Here is a 21934-nt window from a genome sequence, read left to right on the forward strand (position 1 = left end):
TTCAACATACATCCTTTGCATAGTTTCCTTGTTTTAAGTAAAAGAAGTAATCAAGTATAACTCTTAATTGGAATCTACTATGGTGCAAATCCTGCAACAGCAAAACCAAACTATAGCTGCGGCTGGGCAATGATCAACTGCTAGAGACTGATTTCATATTGAAATTCACAGAATCTGAAAAGCAGTGATCTATACATGTCACTATAATTCACTGAAGAATGTATAGCTTTCTAATCCCAAACACAGAAATAATCATTTTATCAAGATAAAGAAGGAAGTACTGGGCACTGAGGTGGAACAAATTTTATTGTAAGCATCTATGATTATGTCAAAATGAACTCACTATTATATATAATGGATAATACACTACCAGAAATATTTTAAAAATTAAGCCACAGTAACATAAAATTAAACCACAGTAACATAAAAAAGAGAAAAAATTCTAAAATTTCTGGAATTAAAAAATTAATAAAAATTTTTTAATCTTAATATAATTTAGTAATTTATAAATAGAAATGGAAATCCCCAGTAAATAAATGTTTAATGTTCTATATGGAAATAGACAAATGGAATAAATTCAAATATTATTAGAGTTCATAATTTTAGAGGATGAGATGTTAATAAATAATGACAAAAGGTGATATCTCTGCTGGAGTAATATAGTTTTTATCTAAATATTTCCTCTTGCATGGTAAAGCTACTCTTTTGTGTTGAACTGACAACTCACTTAAATGTTCAATAAATGTAATGTAACAACTTCTGTCTCAAAACCTAAAATTGTTCTCCAGGGTTATCACATTTTTTCTCTAACCTTATAATATTTTCTTTCTTTCTTTCTTTCTTTCTTTCTTTCTTTCTTTCTTTCTTTCTTTCTTTCTTTCTTTTTTGTAAAAGGGATTAAACCCAAGAGCACTCAAGCAATGAGCTGCATTCCCTTCCTTTTTAAAATATTTTATTTAGAGACAGAGTCTTGCTAAATTGCTTAGAGCCTGTCTAAGTTGCTGAGGCTGCTTCGAATTCACAATCCTCGTGCCTCAGCCTCCTGAGCTGCTGGTATTATAGCTGTGGGCCACCAGGCTCAGCAACTAACCTTCATTCTACTCTTCATTTCTAGCCAACATACATATTCTTACTTTAATTGGAATGTCACCTGCTACAATAATAACTGCCAAATATTATTAAAAAAACTGTTATAATCATCATGATTCAAGAAAGTTTATGCTCCCCAAATTGGAAAAAAAAATAGGGATAAAAAGTATATTTTACAAAAAGAATCATTGCATGACTACAACCCCGGTAAGGAGAACAGAGCATCCCTAAGATCAAGGAGTCTTTCAGAAGCATGAATTTTCTCTCCATGTACCATCAGGGTCTTAGAAGGATCTAGGTAAACACATGTTAGGTTTTCAGTGTGTGTCCTAAAATGGGAAGGGGGTTTACCTAAAGTATATGTACTGTCCCTTAAAATAGGAAAACTCAACAGTCACTTGAATTTGGTACTTTCCACTGAGTCAGGAAGGAAAACTAAGTTGATGATGATTCCTGATGAGACCAAAACCTCTTACAAAGGAAACTGTTTGGAAGAGGGAAAACACTCCATGCTCTGGATCTAAGCTTTGGTTACAAAGAAGGGTAACTACTATCAGAGAATCCCACATAGAGACTAAAACCTACACACTAAAACCATGAGTGATGCTAGGTTGTTTAGCAAGGCCTCTGCGATCAGCAACATCAGAGGCAATGGGTCATATATACCTGTCTGTACCTCAAGATGCCCTCTACATAAGACATTAATTAGTGTCTGTATAGTACACTGTCTATAGAAAGAACTAATCCACAGGATCTAAGGTTTTAATATATTAAGCAAACAATAAAAAGATAATATTCTCTATTTACTTCTTCCAGGTCAATACAAAATAACAATGACATTCATCTCATGTCATCAGAGACCAATTTCTTGCTCCACAACTTCCTCATGGCATTTTTCACTTCTGCATTCCTCAGTGTGTAAATCAGAGGGTTGAGCAAAGGTGTTCCAATGGTGTAAAACACAGCTATCATCTTATCCATGGGAAAGGTGGTCGCAGGCCGTGTGTATATAAATATGCAAGGTCCAAAGAACAAGATGACCACGATGATGTGGGAGATGCAGGTGGACAGGGCCTTTCTCCTCCCTTCTGCACTGTGGTTTCTCAGCGAATGCAAGATGATGACGTAGGAGAACATGAGCATGACAAAACTCACTGTGCAAATGGCCCCACTGTTGGACACCAGGAGGAGGTTGGTCACATATGTGTCTGCACAGGCGAGCTTCAACAAGGGTTCCAAGTCACAGAAGTAATGATCGATCTCATTGGGACCACAGTAAGGCAAACGCAATGCAAGAAAAATCTGAGCTAAAGAATGCACACAGGACCCCACCCAGGCCACAGCCACCAACACACTGCAGACCCGACGGCTCATGATAGTCATGTAGTGCAGGGGCTTACAGATGGCCACATAGCGGTCAACGGCCATGAGGATGAGGATGAAGATCTCCAGGCAGCCAAAGAAATGGAATGTAAAGACTTGGATTATGCACTCACTGAAAGAAATAGTGGTCTTCTCTGAAAGGGCATCCACAAGTGTTCTAGGAGCTATGGATGTAGAGAAGCAGGTGTCAGATAAGGATAAATAGAAAAGGAAGAAGTACATTGGACTGCCAAGTGCCCGACTGGTCTTGATGGTGGTGATAATCAGCAAGTTACCCAGCAATGTCCCCAAATAGAAAAGCAGAAATGTTACAAAAACTATTTTCTTCCTAAATGGATCTTGTGTCAACCCAAGTAGGATGAACTCAGTCACATTATTGTTTAACTTCATGATTCCATGAATGAGGAGAAGGGGTGAGTGTGAGATGGTTTATCTGCAAAAATAAATGAATTATTAATGATGTACTATGTGATGTTATGAAATATTTAAAGATATATATATATATATATTTTTTTTTTTTCTCATCAGGGGAAGTCTGTGCTTCCTCCCTTCCTTCCTTCATTTCTTCCCTCCTTCCTTCCTTTTGCTTTTCTACTGAGCTACACCTCAAATTTTTCTTTTTTTATTTTGAGATAGAGTCTCATTAAATTGTTGAGGGTCTAACTAAGTTGCCGAGACTAGTCTCAAACTTGTGATCCTCCTGTCTCAGCTTCCAGAGTCTCTGGAATTACAGGCATACACCACCATGGCCAGCTGTCTAGGGTTTCTTAATAACTCACTTAAACACATGTTCCTCAATTTTAATGACTAATTCACGATATTATGAATCTCAAATATTCTTATCTACTTAGTGCTTTTCTATAACCTTCTTCAAATATAAATGCTGCTTAGTTATAACACAATTCTGCTCCATTTTTGCCAATTGGATTAATGTAAAATTAAGAGGTAGGGATCAATGTAATAATGCCTTCATTTTTTCCATTGTCAGTAAATATCAGGACCAATGTTATACAGATATACCACTCAATACCGACTTGGGGTTTCATAATATGAATATAAAGCACACATCATTGTCCTCCTATATAAAAATTTCATTTGTGTTATATATTTTTATTTTATATCATTATGCACATTTATATAAACATATTATTTGTGAATAGATGATATTGTCTACTCTTTGCACAACCTCTCCCAGGTACTTCAACTGGAAAAGTGAAATAGGAAACACAATCTCTTCATAAGTTTTTTCTATCCTTGAAATGTCCTCAAAATATGTGCTACTTGATATATAATAATTATTATATATGAAAGTTCTTGGTAAAATCTTAAATATACCCCATTTCCAAATTTCTTCTACTATTTTATTAGAAACTGTTTTGAGGATTTGGAGTCTTGATTACATTTAAATGACTACTCCATTTTTCATATTATCCTCATTTAAGTTTTTAACATATGAAGTTTCAAACTGGGGTGGTTTGGAAGGACATCACCTGGCAGTTGGTATAGGACCAGATCATGATTGTAATACCCCCAGTAGAGTTTTTATTATTCAATCTTAATACTCCAAGTTCTTGGAATAGAGCAGAAATCCAGAAAAGGAAAGAATGTGTTGTTATTCCTGTCTCTTGGTAATTTTTTTTTCCTTCTCAATAGACTTGAAATGTCCAAAATCAAAAGTTTTTACTTTTGACTCTATGGTCTTTGGAAAGGATCTTAAACTATAAAGGATCTGAGTTGATTATTACTCTTGCGCTGTGTTAATCATCATAAGAAGCTAATTCTTTCTTGTATTCTTTTGAAAGATGTTTCCATCATGAAATTATTGTACTTGAAAAATGTTAGGCCTTGGGGACATGAAAATGTGAAAGAATTTTGAACCTCCAATAGTCCATGATTTTAGCCACTCCTTTGAGTATAGCTTTTGGTTTATTTATTATCAATCCTATTAGAGTATACATTGCTAGAAAAAGTTTGTTTGCCTTATACAATTAGCCATGGATTTTTAAGCTTAATTAAGAATCATAAACATGTATGATTTAATTAATTTAGTAAAAGTTGTAGATCTTCATCATATATTTCATCAACAATTTAATCAATAATCAATAAACATCTTTCTTTCTGGAACTCTATTTCTAGCTATTTAAACTATCTTGAATTTATAAGATTCAACTTTAGAAAAATTTTTTTCAATGATGGCCATATGATAAAGGAAAAATATTTCTGCTCTCAAAAGTTCTTACTCATATCTTTTCTTTTTTTTTTCTTACACATGATTATGTATGTGTATCTCCTTCCTGGAATGAATATATTATAAACCTATGTGTTCTCAGGATATTATCTCCATTGTATCAAACTCAATATCTTGTCTAATTTCTTGTTTAAGTAGGTGTTCATTAGTGTTTCTAAATTGAACATTCTTAATTTTTAAAATGTAATATGTATCTGATTATTTTAGTACTCTTCTGATTGCAAAACATCTTCACATCATTAATTTACTGTGGCTTTCTAACCACTATGCATGATAGAAAAACAAATACGATTCTAATTTTTTTTTTTAACAGCTTGAGAGCCAAATAACATGGTGAATCATCCTCACAATCTAGAGCAGAAGATGTGGTCTGTAAGGGACCACACTTTATGAATGACATTGGGACTCTGACACCCACAAAATGATCATTCATCTTCAGAATTTGTTCTCATTTTTTTTATGAACCCATAGTCCTTAAGAGATGCAAGGAGAGACAAGACATTTTTCACATCCTTTTACTACTGAGGCACAGTTCTTTCCTCACTCCCAGAGAAGAATGGTAACACCTTTCATTAGATTCTTGAAACAAACACAAAATGGATTACAAAGGTCTGGAGACAAAACAGCACCAGGGACATAACATATCTTCTAGTAACTACTGTACTTACCTCAATCCTTCAAATAAGATTATCCAAGGGTAGAGTGGCTACACTGGCCCAAACAGTCAATAGACAATGTGTTGATGTTGGAGATCATAAATGGTCAGGAGCTGAAACAAAGCCATCAAGAAAAGGTGGATTAGGGTGGAAAAACCATTTTATCCCTTCCAAAGCAAAAATTAGTGAGTGACATAATCTACCCTCCTCCAGCTCCTCTCTCTGTAACTCAGTCCCATGGTTCCTGCTCTCTGGTCAAGTGATGCCCACCTGAGGATCCGGGGCCATCATAAATTCGATGCCATCACCTACACTTTGTATATCTGGTTGCCATAACTGTCATGAAATTAACATTTAATGGTTCTTCTTTCCAAATCTTACCAGACAGAGAACAGGAGCATTGTGGAGGGATGAGGGTCGATAAAGTGACATGTTAAACAAGTTGGGCAGGAGAAAATATTGAAGAATAGGGAAGACTTTTACCCAAAGTATTTTCAGGATCACTTCTATTACTTTCACTTTCAGTATGTGTGTGTGTGTGTGTGTGTGTGTGTGTGTGTGTTTGTGTGTATACATATATAAGTCATATATATTTACATAAGGTATTATGCTGTTATATATTGTGTTATATATTATAATAAACTAAATTTATATTCTTATATTCATCACATATAGTGTGTATTATATTTAATTTCATTTTTGTATTGGTCCCAAACATTCTGAGTAGTAATTTAGCTTCTCAAAGTAAACCTTATATGTAAACCAATTACAAGTTATGTCCTTATGTTGTCATTTAAGAAACATGCAAGGAGTAATATTTCTGTGGTGTGAGCTATAGCACTGTTTTCAACTTTATTGGTTGTTATTTAAAAAGTGTACGTCTTCCAGAAAACTTGGCAAGGTCAAAACTCTGTTAACCTTTCTTTAATTGCTTATCAGGCACAATCATTTCCAAGATTCTGGTGCCCATAAATGCTAATTGAGGAGTTATCTTGCCCAGTTGCCTTACATGGAAAAGCATCTGGGCAATTTTGTAAGCTCTGCCATCTCAGGAAGCAGGAAGTTACGATAAATTTTAGCACATGGAATACATACTTCTCTTCCCATACAGTAATGATATTCTTAATCTACCTGGTGCCTACAAAGTATTTGTTGAGTTCAAAGGATGATTTTTATCCTAATGATTGTATTTCATTTAGCTCACTTCCTTCATTAACAGTAGATCTGTAAAAGTTTGGGTTATTCTTTTTTCTTTCGTGTCTTACTCATGTATGAATGATATGATTACAAGACTATGAAAATGCACTAAAATTATATTAAATTAACATGTAGTAATGACTTTCTCAACTCAAAAAGATAAATAATGTATTACCTACCAGTTAGAGAATTTCTACATCTGCCCATCCCCTTTTGAAAGCAACCTTTACACAGAATACTAAAAAAGAAAAAAAAAAAAAAGTTCTTTCTGCATTCCAGAAGGAATCATTAACCCATAATACTGTAATATATTACCATCTTAAAAAAGAATTATTCCTTAAAGTTTCTTTTATTTTGCTAATTAAAAGCATTTTAGATGTTATCATAAATTATCTTTTGTCTATTTAGGCGATTAAGAAAAGCAATTCCATCCTCCTCATACCCAGTAACCACATGGGAAGAAGGATGTGGAGGTGCCTCGGCATATCAAAGGCATCAGGGAAAGAAGAAGAATGGAAAGTGTGTGGAGGAAAGGGTGATAGAGCATAGGAAGATGAAAAAGCAGTGCTATTGGCAAAAGAGAAAATGGCTCACCAAGAAATATGTCTTCTCCCCCAAGTGCCCTAAGTTACCATTGGCTGTGTCAGGAAACCATCTGTTCTAGATCCTGTAACACACTTGGAGCATATTGGCAAAGTTTTAACAAACAAAGGAAAGCCAGTTGGTTCCCCTAAATCAGAGGCTCTATTCCCTAAGGTACAAACACCCCCTTTCATGGATTCTTAGGCTTGTATATAACCCATGGTTTGAGTATTAATATATATTCCAAGTTAGCACTGAATCTCATATTTTTAAAAAATTCATTTCATTCATTTTACTAACTCCTGTTAGTAAAGAAGAAAACTCGAGAAGAGGATTAATATGAAAAATCCTCTATATTTTTGTTGTTTTAGTTAGATATATGGACAAAACAGTAATCCCCCAAAACTTGAGCTTTTATTTCTAATGTCAATTTCTAAATGTTGTTTATTCTGTCTTATATTCGGCAGAAAATATTTGAACACTAAAATAAACTGATGTCCTTTATTTGTGTCATAAAGACTTACATTTATCTTCTAAATACACTGAAATATGTGACCTAGAAGGTTAGACTTAGGGTTTAAAATTATTCTATTACTTACATGCACATTTATAAGAAATTTCCTTCCACTCCTTCCATAACAATGAAACATAACAACGAAAAATATTAGAAAATCATTTGAGACCTTAGTGTTCTTTCTTTCCTGAGCAAAACTTAGAATCAAAAATCTAGCCAAATAGAATTATATTTCCCATTTGGAAAATGATAATGAGATGTATTGTCTTTAATCTTTTATTGATTTGTTATACAACTAAAAAAAATAGATGAACTTTCAGAACTTTGAGTCTTACCTGCTACCTTCTAATGGAGGACCCTGTATGCAGATATTTTTATCCATAAGAAATGACTTAAAGTGAATATTCAAAATGGTTTTCTAATCAAAGATTATCTTCATCCTGTTTCATAATTTAAAAGACCAAAATGATTAATTTGCTGATATATAGAGGGTTGCAGGCATATGCCAAGAGTTTCTCTAGGGTGTAATTTCTTAGGGATATGAGCTATTCTGAGGGCATGACAATGATCCATTCTTTAGATCAGACCTGCTTACAGATCCCTTGAAACTCCAGCTGTGGCTGCTGGCTTGAGAAGCTGGGAAGGGAAAGGAGCATTCCCTGAGGGATATGGGAAGCTGTGGTCAATAGCTCCTTCCAACACAGTCCCTTGGTCTCCAAGGCTGATGCAATGCTCTAATTATTCAGAATATTTGCTGCCAGAACCATTTCTACACTAATGGGCATTGTTGTTTATCAATTCCCCAGTGATAACTTCTAGCAGCCAACAGTTTTTGGCAAGAAGCTTTGGAGCGGAATCCTACTACTGAACTACTGAAAATGGCTCCTACTAGCAGACTCCAATTCCCTCAACCCAGGAAAAGATTCTCTGAAGTCATTACATCATGATATCTAGCACGATGTTTCTGCCTCCAGTGTCTGGTCTCTTCAATAACTGTCACTAGGACCTTGCTTTCCATTCTCCCTGACCATAAATTCATGTCGATTCTCTGTCTCTGCAAGAGTGTCCTCTTGAGATGACTTTTATCTTCTCACACCTTTATCCTCACTTAAGACTTACATGTCCCTTGGGATTTTCCATTGTTTATATACATGACCTCAGAGAGCACCTTTGTAACAAGTAAACATTTTTTTTTCTCAAATTTAAGTATTTGATGAAGGATTTTAAATAGGGATGCTCTGAAGTTCAAGTTCATCTGTTTTTTTTTTTTTTCCCAATGAATCACTTTGACCTTAATATTTGACAGGCCAAAGAGATAAACACCTACATGAGAGTTATTATTGTTATCGCTGCTCTGCAATAATACAACTATATAGGTCACCGTCATATCCAAAGTGCATAATACCACTGTTACTACTAGTCCTGGACATAAGATTCATTGGCAATATTCACTTTCAAATACTGGTGAACATTCAAGATGTAACTTACAGAGAATATTTCCCTTTTTGTCTTATTTTCTCTGCTTCAATTTTCTTTTGAATATAAAACATTAACCAAAGGAACAGTCTTATAATGTGAATAGTTACAACATGAACCTCTTTCTTGCAATGCAAAACCAGGCAGGATAGGATAGCCACAGCCACAACTGATGGTACAAATATTAACAGTTTCACACACAAAAAGAAATTGTGCAATCTTTTCTTCCTCCCCTCACCTTTTTTTTTTTTTAACTTAATACTGATTGCTACAGAATGGAAGCCTGTTTTATCTTTCTGTAATAAACTAATAAGATTATCTAGTAAGGCTTCATAGTTCTGTTGTATCTCTGTGTGTGCTGCAAGTTGGAGCTGGTGACTCTTTCAAAGTCAGGTTTTAAGGTTTGCTGGTGATTCTGTGGCATTATTGGGAGGTGCTGGAACTTTTGGAGGAGGAGCCTTGTGGAAATAAATTATGTCAATGGGGATGCGCCATTCAATGGAGTGTTGGGACTTAAGCACATTCCTCTCTCTCTTTCTTTCCTTTTGCTTTTCCAGATGCCACAAAATGCCTCATGTGCTCCTCCAGCACATGTTCCCACAATTACTTACCATGTCACCACAGGCCCAAAGCAACAGAACCAAGAAAACATTGACTGAAACCTCCAAAACTGTAAGCCAAAATAAAACTTTCCTTTTAAGTTGATTATCTCAGGTATTTCATCAAAGTAATGCAAAGCAGAGAGACAAAGAGCATGCACATATACCCATATGCGCACCCGCGCGCGCGCGCACACACACACACACACACACACACACACCAATCCCCTAAAGTTTAGAGATTTTTTTAATTGGAATAATATTTCATTTTTGTTTTCTTGGTTTGAACATATATAAAGAATACTGACCATCAGAAGGAATCTAGAAAAATTATTCTAATGAGATGTTGAAGAAATGTTTCCAGAATAGAACAGGGAAGATGAAGAGGAGAAAAAAAAGTTAGAAATATGATACTTGATGTTATAACAATATACCTGATACTAGGTATTTTATACCATAAAGAGGTTTATTTAGCTCCTATTTTTGGAAGCCAAAAGTCCAAGATTGGGTGGCTTTATTTCTTTGGCCTTTGGTAAAGGCCTTATGATAGATCGCATCACAATGGCAAAAGCCTATGCTGAAGAGAATATGTAATGAAACAAGAAAATAAAACAATTTATGTATCAGGCTTGTTCTCTTCCTAGTAACTCATTCTCACGTGATCTAACTCACTCTTCAAGATCAGCATTATACTTTGTAATGGTGGCATCATCATAACCAAATTACCTTGCTCCAGGCATTATCTCTTCAAGGCTTCACCACCTTCCAATACCTCCACAGTGAGGACCTAGTTTCTAGCAGATGCACCTTTGAGGGACAAACTCAAACCATGCACTGGATCAACATAAAAATGCACAGTCACTGGGAAGGTAGAAAATAAGCTCTTCATTCCTGGGATTTGTGGATGCTTGAAGTACCAGTTCTTACATAGTAACATTTTCAGAGTTATCTCTTTGGATTATTTTGCAGCAGAGAATGTCCAATATAAATTGATCTAGGCTTTTCAGCTATTGAGAAACTAAAAGTCTTCAAGAGAGTTCTGTTCTTGCTGTGTAGCAGAAGGGATAGGTGCTTGAGTACATAGGGAGATAACTATAAATCAAAGGTATATGGTGACCCAACACAGTGTGTCTGGAGTCAGTCTGTGGAGCACATTGTGTGGACACTTACCCTCTGAGAACATGGGATCAGTGTCCCTCGTTAGGTTGTGGGGACTTATGGTAAAATACACTGTCAGTCTGAAGAGGACTTTGGATGGACACTCCTTCATCATCAAAGATGTCAAAGGAAATAAATTTGACTGGTTATCTAGACATAAACCAAAACCACTTTGTCTTCAGAGTCATCATATTATTTATTTTGTTGAATTTACTAAAAAAAATACAATTCACCATGTATTTTTTCATATATACTTTGAGTATTTTCTTGTTGCTGATATTTTTAGATGAAAGAGTGGATATTCTGTTTTTAAAATTCATCACTTCCCAATGATGGAAACTTCCAAATTGTGCTTGAAGGATTCCCAACCCAAGTGAATTAAATAGATAAATAGATAAAATAACATTATTAAGGATCAATTTTGTTGACTTTATAACTGCTACAAATAAAACTTATATAATTTTTTTTACTTGTTCTAGCCATTATTATTCCCCTTGATTAAAAATATTTAAAAACAGTTTTCTTTCCCTTTTAAACTAAATAAAATTATTGGAATCCCTGCTGGGACCAGCAGCTGGCAAAAATGACCACTTCTGCACCTCAATTTTGCAACCCATCCTAAAATAAGATACATTCTATCCTAAAGTTTCAAGGAGGAAAAGTTACCTGTGAACAGTGAAATTATTAAACACATTGCATCATAGGAGGCTGAGTTCCTCTGAAAACATGAGGACTACTAACTTGATCCTTCATGTCTTCCTATAAAATCTCCTATGACAAAAATAAAGTGCTAAAATATAAAGCTAAGATCCTTTCTTTCATCACAATTTAAAGAAATTTGCACTTTGCTATGTTCTTTTTCTTTGTATCTGTCCTCAGTCTTTAACTTTCCCTTTCCTGTAATGAAATATTCACTCCTAGAAGTCATCAGTAAAATCTTCTCTACTGCAAGGTTGTAAACTGAATTTGCTATGATCTCCTCTACTACATTTGTACATATTTTCCATTTATATTTGTATCTATTTTTTATTTGCCATGGTATGAAGAACATTCTAACAAACTTTTTGAATAATATATTCTTACAGCAATTTGAGATCTCATCTGAAATTTATTCCAAAATACAATATCTACTTTTTCTGTTTTAGTGATTTGTGTTCAGTTTCACTGTTATGTCTATCTGAGGGCTAATACCCGTGGTAATCACTGTAGCTTTTTTTAATATAACAGAAAGAACTGTCTACATTTTTTTTTGTCCAAAGTTGCCTGATCATGTTTTGCAAATTTATTTTTCATTTTGAAAAATTTTATCTAGCTAAAAAGCATATGTTTGGTCATTTTACTGGAGAAATTTTAATGCATAAGTTGACTTGTGGAGAGTTGGGTGTTGATGTCTTTGAACACAAGGCAGGATTAGTGACATGAAATGGAACAATGCTGGAGCTCACAAAGAACCTGGACCAGCCTGGGTTTCCAACCCACCAGGATAGAAAACCTTGTAATTCACAGTGCAGCAGGTAGAGTGTTAAGGTCTGTAAACAAGTCAAGATGGCGCCTGGCATTCTGCCAGAGGGAGTGGTTTGTGAAGTAACACCAGGGAGCCATTAAGTGTGGATATTCCTTATTGGTTGACTGCTGTATCTAGTTTATGTTAATTAAGATAAGCTGTGTGGAATGTATATATACCCCTCCTGTCCTACAACAAAAGGCTCCCACTCCTGCTGTATCAATGTACACAAGTTGCTCGTCACCCCCCCCCCCCCCAGTTATTTTGCTGCAGCCAGCCGGCCTGCGACAGTAGAGCACTGAGACATGCCTGCCTTAGCTGCAGGACAAATAGTTGTCCTAAAATAAACACTGCTCTAGCACTGCTTAACAGGGCTTAAGAACACTTATAGGAATGAAAAATCTCCAGCAAGCAAACAGGGCAATATGCATCATACCTGAGATGCCCCAGTCTGGCTGGGCACAAAATCACGAGCCACTCACAGCTTTGTAGATTCAAATAGCAATTCTTTATTCCTGATCTCACACCGGCCTTCTACAAACACGTTCTGGGGAAATCCATGTTCTCTGCCTAAATCCACACCTCCACTGAGCTTCTGTCTCCCAAAAATACTGTCTGAATCCCGTGAGAACTCAAGGGGAACTCAGGCAGCAGGATACGCCCTATTCCCAGCAGGAATAACCTTAAAACTGGAACCCGGATTGTCCTAAACCGGAACGCCCTAAATCCAAGGAGAGCCATAAACCCTGATCCGCCCTAAACCCGGATCCGCCCTGGTCCTTGAGCAAGGTCACTGCAAAATGTCCTATTTCCTCGAGTCCTTCCACTAAGCAACATGGGGTACGCTGGCAAGGAAATTGTCATACCTACTTGGCTAATGGCTTCCAGCACTGAGATCCTAAAAAAAACTAACAAGTATGTAAAGAAGCAAGAATATACAATCTAAAAATCAACCAAGCAAACTAAACAATGATAAGGATTACAGAACTGGCAAACAGGAACATTAAAGGGGTTGTTAAAACTGTTAAATATTTGCATTTTCCCTGAGGATAGTATGTGGAGATACAGAAAATGCAAAATGGACTGAAGTTGAAATACTAATGATTAAAAATACAACTGAGAAGAAAAACATGCCGGAGCACAGAGAGACAATCAGACACTGCAAAGGTTGATCACTGCAGCAGAAAAAAAATGGTGACCATGAAGACAGCAGTAGGAACCCTCTAAACTGAAGAAAAAAGAGGTTAGAAGAGAAGGCTGTGGGAAAACTTTGAATATTCTAACACATGAATAGTGGACTTCTCAAGAATAGGATGAGAGAAGGGATAAAGAATATATTTAAAGAAACAACGGCTACTTGTATTCTTGATAATTGCCATTTTAACTAGAGATGGAATCTTATGTTTATAGCAGCTCAATTCAGAATCGCTAAGCTGTGGAACCAACCTAGATGTCCTTCAACAGATGAATGGATAAAGGAAAGGTGGTAGATGTACACAATGGAGTATTTCTCAGCCATAAAGAACTTTTGAAAACAACACAGTGAATCCTGCTATCATCTACGTCTACAGGAACAGGTCTAAACTAGAATCAGATGTATTCATGTTCAAAATGGATTATATTGTCCTATGTAACTGAAAAGAACCAATAAATAAAAACTTTGAATAATCTAGGAGAAAGAGAAGGGACACCAAATTAACTAAGATTTAAGTTTTGGTGGATGGGAGAGATTCAATATAGAAGGTAAGTTGAATGATAGAAGAGTAAAGTTCCATATATTGCATACCTGAAAACAAAAAGAGAAAGAATGGCTAATTTTTTTATCCCAAATTTGATGACAACTATCAATCTATGTATCCAAGAATCTAACAAATCCCAGGCCAAAAAAAAAAAAAAGAAAGAAAGAAAAAAAGACCAATAATGAGAACTACGCTAAAAGAGATAGTGAAATAAATTGGCCAAATGTGATGATAAAGACAAAATTTTGAAAAGCATTAAAAAATAAAGACAACATATGTACCAAGGAAGAAAGATAAGAATTAAGGAGACTTCTTACCAGAAAAAACAATAACAGCAAAAAAAAAAAAAAAACAAAAAAACTTACATGAGAGTACAGTGGAACAACATCTCTCTCTCTCTCTCACACACACACAGACACACACACACACACACACACACACACACACACACTCTACTACTACTACTACATGACCTCATGTGTGGAAATTAAGAGGAAAAAATGTTGAATGTTCAAAGATAGAGAATAAAATGTGCCAGGTGTGAGACTTTGCCTGGAGGAAATGGTGTCCTGAAGGAGAAAGGACACAAAGCTGCAGAGATGTAAGAAGAACAAGTCCAGAGAGCTACTGTGGCATGAGGACCAGATTTCATAATATCTCATTATATTCAGGAATTTTGTAAAGAGAAGAAATTTTAGGTGTTTTGGATGAAAAAGGGGACGGGTAATTATGTAAAGTTATGAATGTAAATTTGCTTGATCATACTAACCATTTTACAATGATTAGCAAAGCATCCTGTTGTACATCTCAAATGTGGAAAGTAAATTTTTTTTTTTAAATATTTATTTTAGTTTTTGGTGAACACAGCATCTTTATTTTATTTTTATGTGGTGCTGAGGATTGAACCCAGCGCCCCATGCATGCCAGGTGAGCGTGCTACCACTTGAGCCACATCCCCAGCCCGAGTAAATATTTTATAAAAGTACTAAAAATCATCAACCTAGAATTAACAGCAAAAATATCTTTCAAAACAAAGGTGAAGTAAAATGACTTTGCTATATGCAAAGGTCCAGGAATGTATCAATGCCAGATTTTGCCACAAAAATATCAACAAGTTCCTTTAGTGAGAAGAAAAATCATTCCAGAAGAAAAACGGAATCTACTGGATGGAATAAAAGATACCAGCAGTAAATGGATGTGTAAATATAATAAATAAGCTAAAAAACTGACTTTGTTATAAATTTTAAGGCCTCGTGGGATATGAGAAATATGAGAAATTTATCAAAAAGAAACATCAGAAAAAAAAAGGTAGTTGGTTTTAAGGATTAGCATCATACTATAGAAATTTGCTTTGGCAGATCTCTATCGGCTTAGGTAACTACTCTGTTCTCTGAGACTAGAAACTGTCTCTCACAGAGCAGAAGCTAATGGGCCTGCTGGGGTCCCAGAGTGTAAGTGACTCCAGCAATCTGCTCCATGAAAACTGACTGGACCCACATTTGGAATAACAGAGAAGATTCAGTAGATTTCTACTAGTTGTAAATACAGCTAGAAACAAATATTTTGGATAAAACTAAGAACAAATGATATTCAAGTCTATTACCAGAGCAGCAACAGCTTCCCCCACATATCTAGATTGCCTCCAAATTTAAGATGTTTTAAAATCCACATGGAAATAGTGAAAATAGATCATCTGCAGACCTCCTGACCAAAGCCCAATAGTGTTCTGATCTCCCAGAGAAAAACAAGGAGACAAAGACTCTCAATCTGGAAGAAAAAGGAAAAGCTGTTTTTAAGAGATGACGATGTATCTATCTATCTATCTATCTATCTATCTATCTATCTATCTATCTATCTATCTCTATCTATCTATCTATCTATCTATCTATCTATCTATATATATATATATATATTTTACATGTGAAAGTTGTCACACCTGGGGACACTGAAGCTATTCCAATGTGATGATGAAGGTTCAGGTACAGATCAGCCTTGAGAACAATTCGATTTCATGAATAGTTACAGGAATAGACACATGCCCCATTCCCTGATGGGTTCTGCAGCTCTACCACCCTTTGATCAGTTTGCCATGATGCGATTTGCCCACAGGATGGCGCAAAAGGCAGTCGGCCTGGTCACTGCTCCTTCCAACTAATGCAGCTTTTTTTAACCTAATCACAGAAGGTTTCATAGATTTCCCCCTGTCCTCAGAAAACGATAATGGATTGTAGAAAGGTTTTATCGACTTGTGCTTCACACTTCCATTGTCATTCGGGATCTCACTTTAAATTCATGACCTGGATCTCAGAGTGAACTCTAGAAGCTCCCCAAGCATCACACTCTAGGCCCGTAGTTGATTTATTCCCTCACTCTCCTAAAGGACTGACTCATATTTCTCTCTGAGTTGCTGGAATATGCTGTTAGAATTTGAGGGCTGGGGTTGTGTGGCTCAGTGGTAGAGTGCTTGATTGTCTCCTGAAGGTCTGTGTCTTAATGGCTTGGTCACCAGCCTGTGGCACTATGGGAGGTGGTAGACCTTCAGAAAGAAGGGCATGGTCAAAGGAGGTTAGGTCACTGGAGATATCAACCTGGAAAGGGATATTGAGACCTTGGCCCCTTATTGTCCCTCTCTTTATTTTTTTCTATGAGCACATTCTCCTACCATAATGTACTGTGCTGCCACAGGCTCAAAGCAGCAGAGCCAAGTGGCCATGGACTGAAACCTCTAAAACTGTGAGCCAAATAAATCTTTCCTAATTTTTATTTTCTCAGGTATTTTGTCATAGGAATGGAAAGCTAACATGCTGATTCAAAAAACATTTGAGAGAGCATTGTAAGCCAGGTACTGTTCTAAGGGCTCCTAGACTACATCTTCTCCAACAAGCTTACCCTGATATCTAGATAGATTATCTAATCCTCTCCATTGATCATGTCATCCTGCTGTTTTTCTACCTCTAACCTTGACTTTAAGATACTGCATTATAATAATCTGGTTTTGTTCCTTTGCTTCCCCTGCCCCCACTACACTGCTTCTTCTCTATATATTTAATATAGATTTATATATAAAATAACATTTCAAAGTTTTTTTTCTATATTTCCAGTGACCTACTAAGCTGTTGGCTCTTCGAAGCCACAGGTTACATTTATCTATATATGTTTTCTATAGGGCCTAGCACATAAATTGGCAATGTAACTCTGAACACAGGCTTTCTGTATAAAGAGATGAATTTCCTGCATTGATCTGCTGTGAGGACAGAGTTCATCATAACACAAGGAACTACCTGGCTTCCCTGGTGACTCCCATGCTTTGGGTAAAAATAAAGCCTTTGGTCCCTTGATTCCTATCCATAATCTGCTTAATGTTTGTGGTTTTAGACTCAGCCTTGGCTCTGAAGAAGTGTTCTTTCTGTCCTAGAACAGAATTCCCATCTGCCTCCTCCTCAGCCTCCTTCTATTAGAACTGTCCCTCACAGCAGGGGTGAGGTGCATCCCTCCTGCTTTATTGACCAAGGAGGAGAAAGGGCTAAAGTGGACAGGAATCTCCTGCTAGTGGAAAGCAGTAGCAGGATTCTTAGAAGTGGAGATTGAGCTCAGACCCCCCCAGGTTTAGTCCCTCATCTCCTCTCCAGCTCCAGATGGGTTGGCTCCCATCTGCAACCAATGCCCTTGACATTGACAGACCTCTGTGTTCAAAAGCCACACATGGAAGAGCTTGTTCAAATGCAAAAGTTGTTCTTGCCCTGCTGTTTTGCTTTTGGGATTCTTGCTCACTCCTTAGTACTTCACCCAGATTACTGATGAAGAAAGGAGGGAAGGAAAGAAAGAAGAGAGGCTCTTAAGGACTTTAGTGCAATGAGTGTTTGCCAAGGTTTGGAAGGGAAGGCAGGATGACTCAAAGGTACTTGAGGCTACTGATAGATTACCTATGGCTGGGGGAATGTGTTGCACCCCTGGCACAGAGTAAGTACACCGGCTCCCTAGCAATGTTTCCAATAGGTCATCTATTTGAAAAAACTAAGCAAATGCAAAGGCCAAAAAGAGATTAAGGAGAGGTACAGATACTTCATAGGAGGACTTCATTATCTATGTTACACTCTAATAGTTGGTGAGAAATGCTTTATTTTGTCAGACTCCCTCATGTCTATTTTATGGTTTAGAAACATTTTTTACTTTCATTCCCATCCATCACTAAAGTGATAAGAGGTGAAGCACCACAAACCCTTAGAATGTCTAAACTTTGCAATCTGATCTAGAGAATCTTTGCTAGTCCTATAACCTAGAATATCCAGTGACCTTTTCAAATCATTAAATGAGATGGAATAGGGGAAAGAAATAGAATTTTTTTGAGCAGCCTCTAGCTTAAATAGGCCTTTTAGCTATGTTTACACAGAGGCACAGATGTACATATAGGCACATAAGTAGACTAGAGTTCAAAAAGGTGATTAACTCTTCCAACATTACATAGTTCAAGTGAGAGAACATAAGTCCAACTCCCTTTAAGGATGTCACCCTGAAACTCAAGGTCTTCATCTCTCAAGGGAAGGAATTAACTAGTTGGTGTCAAAATAGTCTGGTTCCTTCTCCTTTACTAACTAGTGTTCTCCTGGCATTTGAACCAACTGACTTCATCTGCATGATATTTGTACATTTTGCATAAGAACACTGAAGTTTACTCCACCACTAGGGCATCACAGGGCACCCACATCTTTAAAAACACTAATCAAATTCTAATTATAAAATCCTCATTAAAAGTACCTGCTCCTAGCTCCTGACTTAAGTAGTGAAGATTCCTTGCTATAATCACACAGAACAGAGTAGAGGAGGAATAGAAACTCAGGGTCAGGGATGGTGGAGGGGACCTATTCTTAGAGACTGTACCTGAAAGACCTAAGCAATTTCATTCTGCTTGGGATCTTATTTTGCTTTGAAAGTTAACCTCTGACTTATTGTAGTCCTAACGTCAGGAAAAAAAAAAACTACAGAAAAGCTCTGTGGAAACAGTTCTCTGAAAAGCTGGAAAACCCGCAGATAGGCCAAGATAACCACATATCTGAAATTCCAGATGGCTTCCTCCTAGGTGTGGTGACCAGTATCTAAACTAGAAGCCCTGCAGTTTGGCACGTACTCCCCTTGCGACATCCTCATGGTTTAAACCAATCAGTTTAAATGAATCCCCCCTACCCAACTTGTTCCCGCCAGTGAATGTGCTAATCATGTTTTAGAGTTGTTATTTGATTTTCCCACGGTCTGTGATGATTTGCTAAAAGAGGCTATGATGTATGTGAAGTCCCTGCCCTCTCCAAAGAATGTATAAAAATGCTGCAAACCCTGGGCTCCGGGCCTCTCAGCATCACCAGTTGCTGTGTGTGTGAGGACCGAGCTAGCTCGCAATAAACACCTGTTTGCTGCTTACATCGATCTTGGGTCTCTGGTGGTCTTTGGGGGTCCCGAATTCGAGCATAACATACCCAGGTAGGCTGGGTACAGAGATGACTACTTGCCCTTCCTCTGTAACAGGTCTAGGTAGTGCCTGAGATTCTGCTGTACATGGCCTGCAGGTGGAACAGGTATAGAGAGTAGCCAACCCTATTCGTTTTCACTGAACTGCTAGCTATAGGGGGAGGAAGAGGAAGAGATCTATACTGGGTGAGACCTGGACAGGGAGAGACACATAGTGTACTACTGTGTTGATAAGCTTAAATTTAAAAATTAAAAAAAAAAAGGAAGAGAGAAGAAAGGAAAGAAAGGAGGAGAATAACCAAACAGGATTTTTTGAATCCTGAAGTGATCTGTAAACCCCCAACTTGGCTACCTCTTTAGTGATTGTCCTTATTAGAGACAATGTAAATCCCTTGGTAAACCAGAAAGGTTACTTCTTTATGAGGCTCCTAGGTTCTTAAATCTTCTACTTTAAACCTTTGTATGAAAACAGTAGAAACTCTAATTCTACAAATTTAATCAAGATTACATAATTGGGTGACTCTTCCCCCATTTATATCCCAAGAAGCTTGTTTCCACAGTTAGGAGCAAGATGTGTCAATAATATCATGGAGTTCATGGACTCTCTGAATAAGTTTACTTCATGTGAACGAATCATGTGTGTCATAAGATCTTAGGTTGTACTGCAGATGACCTGAGAATCTTCAAACGTTCTTCACGTTTAAATGGCTGTGAAAACTAACCGCTCAGAATTATCTTTATATTTGGTGAAATCCTTAATGCATAGACTTCAGTTGTTGAATAGAATTATACCATAGAAAATTACCTTCAGAAAAAAATGGCAATTATTAATTGGATTAATTATATTAATTGCCTGAGTACATACATATTGATTGGTATTAAACCATACCAATTGTTTGCCTTCAATACTTGTGAACATTATCTACAAGGAACAATTATTCTCCAAATAAATGACTTCGCATTATGAACCAAAGTCTATGCTTGAGTTGTGACATGAGATAAATCAAATTTTGGTTGATTTATGTTTGCACTATTCTGCAAATTTTTTTTTAAATTAAAGAAATCAGTTTTTAAGAATTGAAAGCTGGAGGTCTGTATGGAGTGTGGACCTGAGTCTCTGTTTTGCAGGATGGGGCTTGTTAAAGTTGTCAAGAATAAGGGCTACTTTAAGAAATACCAAGTTAAATTTAGAAGAAGAAGAGAGGGCAAAACTGATTGCCATGCTCTGAAATGCTTGTTGATCCAGGACAAAAATAAGTACAATACACAAAATACAGAAGGATAATTTGTTTAACTAGCAGAGATATCATTTTCCAGATTGTTTATGCCCATATAGAAGGGGATTTGATAGCCCAGGCAGCATATGCACATGAACTTCTGAAATATGGTGTGTAAGTTGGCCTAACAAATTATGCTGCAGCATATTGAACTGGCCTGCTGCTGGCTGCAGGCTTCTCAATAAGTTTGGCATGGACCAGATCTATGAAGGTCAGTGGAGGTGACTGGAGATGAATATAATGTGGAAAACATTAATGGTCAACTTGGTGCCTTCACCTGCTATTTGGATGCAGGCCTTGATAGAACTACAACTGGCAATAAAGTTTTTAGTGCCCTGAAGGGAGATGTGGATGGGGGCTTTCTATCCCTCATAGTACCAAATGATTCCCTGGTTATGATTCTGAAAGGTAGGAGTTCAATACTGAAGTACATCAGAAGTGCATCATGGTTCAGAACTTTGCAGATTATATGTGTTATCTAATGGAAGAAGATGAAGATGCTAATGAAAAAAAATTCTCTCTATATATAAAGAACAATGTTACCCCCAGCATGATGGAGGAGATGTATAAGAAAGCTCATTCTGCTATATGAGAGAATCTAGTCTATGAGAAGAAGCCCAAAAGAAGTTTAAAAGAAGAAGTGGAACTGTCCTAAAATGTCCCTTGCCCAGAAGAAAAATTATGTACATAGCTCAAAAGAAGGCAAGCTTCCTCAGAGCTCAGGAACAGGCTGCTGAGAGCTAAACCAAACAATTTTTTTCCTGTATTTTTTCAGATAGAGATAATACACTTATTTAACAACAACCCCCACCCCCCCCCCCAAAAAAAAAAAATAGAAGAAGAAAAACAATGCAATTTGGACATCTCCCAAGGTATGGCTAAGGGGAGATGTAATGAGGACTTTCAGTAAGGTCACCATTCCAGTAGGGTCACTTGGAGGGGCAGAGCATTTTGAAGATAGCCACTAGATGTTTGAAGAGCAGAAAAGACATCATTGATGATCCTAAGAAATGAACATTTTCCTCCTACATCAAGGATTCTACAATTAGAAA

General features: G+C 36.7%; 1 protein-coding gene and 1 pseudogene across 1 annotated transcript; one reads left to right on the plus strand and one right to left on the minus strand.

Moving 5' to 3' along the window:
* Positions 1–1929: 1929 nt before the first annotated feature.
* LOC143391665 (olfactory receptor 4C16-like) lies at positions 1930–2862 on the minus strand. The gene has a single exon (XM_076844425.1). The coding sequence runs from the start codon at positions 2860–2862 to the stop codon at positions 1930–1932; it is 933 nt and encodes a 310-aa protein (XP_076700540.1).
* Positions 2863–20734: 17872 nt separating this feature from the next.
* On the plus strand, positions 20735–21626 carry LOC143391666 (large ribosomal subunit protein uL18 pseudogene; annotated as a pseudogene).
* Positions 21627–21934: the final 308 nt, after the last annotated feature.

Source organism: Callospermophilus lateralis, chromosome 2 (assembly GCF_048772815.1).
Source record: "Callospermophilus lateralis isolate mCalLat2 chromosome 2, mCalLat2.hap1, whole genome shotgun sequence".
NCBI lineage: Eukaryota > Metazoa > Chordata > Mammalia > Rodentia > Sciuridae > Callospermophilus > Callospermophilus lateralis.

Coding starts and splice junctions, on each gene's coding strand:
- LOC143391665 (XM_076844425.1), bottom strand. CDS start 2,862: ATGAAGTTAAACAATAATGTGACTGAGTTCATCCTACTTGGGTTGACA.